Genomic DNA, 5,240 nt, shown 5'->3' on the forward strand with positions numbered 1-5,240 from the left:
ACAACACCCGGTGTGTGTGTGGTGTGTGTGTGTGTGTGTGTGTGTGTGTCTCGTTGTGTGTGGCGTGTGCGGTGGTGCTCACAAGTGAGAGCGCTCAGGGACGGTGTGTACGATCAACCCGGCCTACACGGCGCACGAGGTGGAGTACCACCTGAAGGACTCGGGCGCGCGCTACCTGGCCACCCTGCCCGAGCTCGCCGACGCCGTGTGGGCCACCGCCCAGCAGCTGCGCCTCCGCAACGTGTTCACCTTCTCGTCGACCCACCCGTGCCCGCACCGCGAAGCCATCCCCGTTTCCAGCCTCTTCGAACTAGGTACGCTGGGCATCGCACACGGCACGACACGACACGCACTGAGTGCGGTTGTGCAGGGAATGATGCGTTGCCACACGTGAGCATCGACCCGATGAACGATGTGGTGTGCCTTCCCTATTCCAGGTACCCTGCTTGTCTTTCTTGACATTTTTATGGCACACGACTCACGCAGCGAACGACACACGCGGCATGCGACACACGCACGGCACACGCGACACAACGACACTCACGACATACACGACACGCAGCGGTACGACGGGCCTGCCGAAGGGCGTGTGTCTCACGCACTTCAACCTCATCTCCAACTTCCTCCAAATGGCCGACATCGACCCGCCCGACGACGACGGTACCCCCTCCGTGCGCGCGCGTGGTGTGTCATGCGAGCGTGTCGTGCGGCGTGTGCGGCGTGTGCCATTGACCATTGGCTTCTTCCGTAGGGCACAAGGTGCATCTGGGCCTGCTGCCGTTCTTCCACTCGTACGGAATGCTGGTCATGAACGCGGCCCTCCTCGGGCCCCACCCCCTCGTGGTCATCCAGAAATTCGAACTCAAGGCACGTATCCTAGCTACAAACCCGGAACCCGGCATTGGTTCCATAGCAACAGCCGCAGTCACAACCTAGGTAACGCATATGGGCAATTCCAGGAATTTCTGGGCATCTTGGAAAAGTACCGGGTCACCCACGCGTCGCTGGTGCCGCCCATCGTGATCGCGTTGGCCAAGCACCCGCTGGTCAACCAATACAACCTCTCCCTCAAGCGCGTCGGCTGCGGTATGTATGCGTGTGCGGTGTTGTGTGCGTGTGCGGTGTTGTGTGCGTGTGCGGTGGAACTGACGTGTCTGCGCGCGGGCGCAGGTGCGGCGGCACTGGGCGACGGGGTGGCCAAGATCGTGGAGAAGAAGTTCGGGTGCGTGCTCCGGCAGGGCTACGGCATGACCGAACTCTCGCCCGTCGCCACCATGAGCTCCCTCCGCAAGCCCGTACGCCGCACGACACGACACTCAACGCACACACGCTCACCGCACGACACTCACCACACCGCATGACACACGGTCGACAGATAATCCTAGAGGCGTCGGGCCAGCTGCTGCCCAACACCGAGGCCAAGGTGGTCGAGATCGGCAGCGACGACGACAGCGACGCGTCGGGCGGCCGCCGCCGGCTGCTGGGGCCGATGGAGCAGGGCGAGCTCTACATTCGCGGGCCGCAGGTCATGGCCGGGTACCACAACAACCCGGCCGCCACCCGGGCGACGATCGACGCCGACGGATGGCTGCGCACGGGCGACATCGCCTACTACGACCGCGACGGCTACTTCTACATCGTCGACCGCCTCAAGGAGCTAATCAAGACTAAGGGCTTCCAAGTCGGTATATATGACACACCACACTCACCGCACGCGCACCGCACACGCGCATCGCACTCACCGCACACACACACGCACAGCGCCGGCGGAGCTGGAGGCGGTGCTGCTGACGCACCCGAAGGTCGCCGACGCGGCGGTGGTTCCGTCGCCGGACGAGCGCGCGGGCGAGGTGCCCAAGGCCTTCGTCGTGGCCAAGCCCAACGCCGGCCCGCTCACCGAGCAAGAAGGTACCAGCGTCAATGCTGACGTGGCACTGACCAGCACCGGTTGGATTGCTGACGTGGCATCGGTGGTGGTGGTGATGGTAGTGATGGAGTTCGTGGCGGGGAAGGTGGCCCACTTCAAGCGGCTCCACTTTGTGGAGTTCGTGGCGGCCATACCCAAGACCAGCAGCGGCAAGATTCTGCGCCGCGACCTCAAGGAGCGCGAACGCCAGCGCATCATCGCCCGCACCACCGTCGCCCGCCTCTAATTCGCCCTCATACGACACACGCACCGCACACACTCACCGCACACACCGCACACGCACGACACACACATTGAAGAAGTGCTGTGTATTCATCATTACATGAGCACGCTTTTCTGGTTGGTGGTCTTGCCGCTGTCGTTGATGTTGTTGTCGTTGATGTGGTCGGTGGTTTGCTTCTTCAGCTTCCGCTCGGCCTGCTCCTCCTTGCGCGCCTTCTTGCGCTGCTTCTTCTCCTCCTTGCGCGCCAGCTTCTGCTCGCGCGCCAGCTCCTTCTCGAGCTGCTTCGTCGCCCGCCGCCGCTGCTTGTCCGTCATCAGCGGCTCCGTCTCCGCCTCACCCCCGCGCCCCCGGTTGTTCGCCTGTTGGCCGCCCGCCGCAGCGCTCGAAACGGTAATCGAGGTGGTCGAGGTGGTGGTCGAGGTGGTGGTCGTCGTATAGGCCGGCCTCGCGTGGTTCAGGCGAACCGACGTCGCGGCCGAGGCCGACCTGGAGAACGAAGACGAAGACGAAGAAGAAAGCGAAGAAGAAGAACGCGAAGACGCCGAAGTTGACGTGGAGCCGGAGGTGAAGGAGGAGGTGCGCCGGGCGGTGGCCGATGGTTTGGTGTCGGAGATGGGCCGGTCGGCCTCGGGATCAATGTCATCGGGCGCCTCGCCCACCACCCTGCCTTCGCCCGGGAACCGCCTGTGCGCCACCTCACCATCAGTCACCGCACACGACACGACACGACACGACACGACACGACACGACACGACACGACACGACACGACACGACACGACACGACACGACACACACCGCACAGCAACGACACGCACGGGTACCCGGAATCGTAAAGGCCGTTGCCGTTGTGGGAGCCGACGACTTGGCCGTTGAGCACGACTGCGTTCTCGTCGTCGGGCTGGTAGTTGGCCGCGTAGCGATCGAACTGCCGCTCGCGCCGCACGCCCTCGATCGCGCCCGCGCTCGCACCCGCGGCCAGCCCCAATATGGCGCCCGCCACCATCCCAGCTGCCGGCCTGCCACGTCAGCTGACGACAACCTTAAGAGAAGGGGGGGCGGTTGTGGTGGTACCGGGGGCGGTGATGGGGGCGAAGGGGAACACGGCAAGGCCGGCCAGCGAGCCGGCCATCATGCCCGCCATCATCCCGTTCACGGCGTGGCGCGTGGCCCCCTGCGAGGCGCTGCGCCGCTCCTCTGCAGTCAATCGGGCTGCCTGCAATTTCTTCTTCAGGCCCATGATGGCTGCGTTTTGTGTTTTTGCTGTTGTTTACTTGCAAGGAGGAAGATGTAAGTTGCAAGTTGCAAGTCTTGTTGGTGTGGCAATGGCCACTATGGGCACACAGCTCGAGTCGATGAGGGCCAACCAGAAGGCCAGACAAGTGCCCACAGAAATTCTGTGTAAAGCGCTGACCATTCTGTGGAAAAACAGAATGTGGCCATCTTTTTGTTTTTATGTGGGGCTTGCTGTCCAATGGGAGTCGTGAGTACCCTTCCTTGGAAAGGAGGCCATACAAGTATAGTATCAGTACAGACCCAAGTCTGCCTTGGTGGGGGCGCCTTCTTGAATGCTGTGGAGTGTGATTGAGAGGCCACACTCTTGAGCACCACCCTGCACACCTGGTACTGTTATCTTGTGTGTTCCTGTCATGTTTGTGTTCATTGCCTTCTTTTAAATAAGTACAGCGTGGCGTAATCTGTCACAAGTGGCACTTGGCGCGTTCGAGGACGAGGTTGGCGACGAGCTCGACGAGGGCCTCCTTGGTTGCGCGCAGGCCGATCTCGCCCAGGTTGAACTCGACCTGCTTCACGCACTCGCGCACGATCCGCTCGCAGTTGAGCAGCAGGTCCTCGTCCCCGAGGCCCGTGTTCTGTGCCGGCGACCCGCTCGTGAGCGCCTTGTTCTTCTCCGCCTTCAGCTTGTTGTACTCCGTTATAATTTCCTGCCACACGACACACACGACACACCACACACACAGACACATCTTAGCCCGCGTGTCGCGTGTGCGGTAGTGCGTGTGCGGTACCTCGATGCGTTGCTTGTGTTCGACCCAGTCCTTGTGGAAGCTGATGATGAGGGAGGAGAGCTCGCTCTGCATGACCTGGATGGTGGCCAGGCAGTACTTGCCGAGCTTGAGCCACAGCGACTGCCGCTTGCGGATCTCCCACAGCAGCTGGCACAGCACCAGGAACAGATAACTCGCCTGGCACACAAACATGCTTTGCAATTTCTGTTCACCGCACACGCACACCGCACACACGCTGACGTCAGCCACAACACACACCGCACACGCGTGACACGGCACACGCACGATTTTGAGCCAGTTGATCTCGGGCTGCTTGTCCTGGATGAACTCGACGAAGGCGATCTTCATGTTGGACACGATGCGCTCCTGCCGGGCTGTCTGCGTGGTGGCCTTGAGGCGCGCAAAGAGCTTGAGCGCGGCCTTGTAGGTGTCGGCCGTCATCGTCAGCTCCTTCTGCAGCTCCTCCGCCGCCTGGTACACCTCCAGGTAGAACGTCGGGAAGAACGTCTCGTACTTGTCCGCTGCATCACACCACCATCATCAGCCGCGTGTGCGTGTGCGTGTGCATGCTGTGGTGTGCGTGTGCGTGTGCGTGTGCGTGTGCGTGTGCGTGTGCGTGTGTACCATTCTTGAGAGGGCAGTAGCATGAGGGTAAGAGGGCCATGACCTTACGCTTGGGCTTGCCGCCGTTCTCGGCTGTCGTCGTCGCCGCCGCCGAGGCCGAACTCTTTTCATTCTTGTCATTCCACCCGAAAATCTTGCCCAGGCTCAGGCCCATCGGCTTCGCTGACGGCCCGTCCTTGTCCGCCGCCGCGCTCCCTGCTCCCATGATCCGCGACTTCTTCGTCTTCTTCTTCGTCATCGGCTTCTTCTTCGTCGCCTTCTCTTCATCATCGTCATCGTCATCGTCCTCTTCATCATCATCGTCGTCGCGTGTCTCGGCCATGACGAGCCGCAGCTGCTCCGAGTCGGTGTCCTCCTTGAGCCGCGGCGTGAAGAGCTCGATGAGGAGGTCCCCGACGTCGGGGCTCGACCGAGCCCACCAGGTAGTCGAACCGGGCCAGG

At 62.0% G+C, this 5,240-nt stretch overlaps 3 protein-coding genes across 3 annotated transcripts in view; 1 reads left to right on the forward strand and 2 right to left on the reverse strand.

The window, feature by feature from the left end:
• The window catches only part of ACA1_148550 (AMPbinding enzyme domain containing protein), a gene marked incomplete at both ends in the record, with an annotated part of 2,893 nt that extends 740 nt beyond the window's left edge, over window positions 1-2,153 (forward strand). The window contains 8 exons of the mRNA XM_004351453.1: window positions 99-314; window positions 371-437; window positions 563-660; window positions 752-871; window positions 937-1,086; window positions 1,171-1,295; window positions 1,376-1,685; window positions 1,762-2,153. Coding sequence (XP_004351505.1) covers window positions 99-314; window positions 371-437; window positions 563-660; window positions 752-871; window positions 937-1,086; window positions 1,171-1,295; window positions 1,376-1,685; window positions 1,762-2,153 — 1,478 coding nt within the window. The remainder of the gene's footprint in view (window positions 1-98; window positions 315-370; window positions 438-562; window positions 661-751; window positions 872-936; window positions 1,087-1,170; window positions 1,296-1,375; window positions 1,686-1,761) is intronic.
• Window positions 2,154-2,245: 92 nt separating this feature from the next.
• On the reverse strand, window positions 2,246-3,388 carry ACA1_148660 (uncharacterized protein; the record flags this gene model as incomplete). The annotated part of the gene is made up of 4 exons (XM_004351454.1): window positions 2,246-2,636; window positions 2,703-2,834; window positions 2,973-3,159; window positions 3,223-3,388. The coding sequence occupies 4 exons, from the start codon at window positions 3,386-3,388 to the stop codon at window positions 2,246-2,248; spliced, it is 876 nt and encodes a 291-aa protein (XP_004351506.1).
• A 460-nt stretch (window positions 3,389-3,848) lies between these two features.
• ACA1_148670 (uncharacterized protein) lies at window positions 3,849-5,238 on the reverse strand (the record flags this gene model as incomplete). Its single annotated transcript, XM_004351455.1, has 4 exons — window positions 3,849-4,091; window positions 4,176-4,379; window positions 4,461-4,696; window positions 4,800-5,238. Coding segments are annotated over 4 exons (1,122 nt in total), but the record flags the coding sequence as incomplete, so codon positions are not given.
• Window positions 5,239-5,240: the final 2 nt, after the last annotated feature.

This window comes from Acanthamoeba castellanii, assembly GCF_000313135.1.
Source record: "Acanthamoeba castellanii str. Neff unplaced genomic scaffold scf7180000084715, whole genome shotgun sequence".
NCBI classification, from domain to species: Eukaryota; Discosea; order Longamoebia; family Acanthamoebidae; genus Acanthamoeba; species Acanthamoeba castellanii.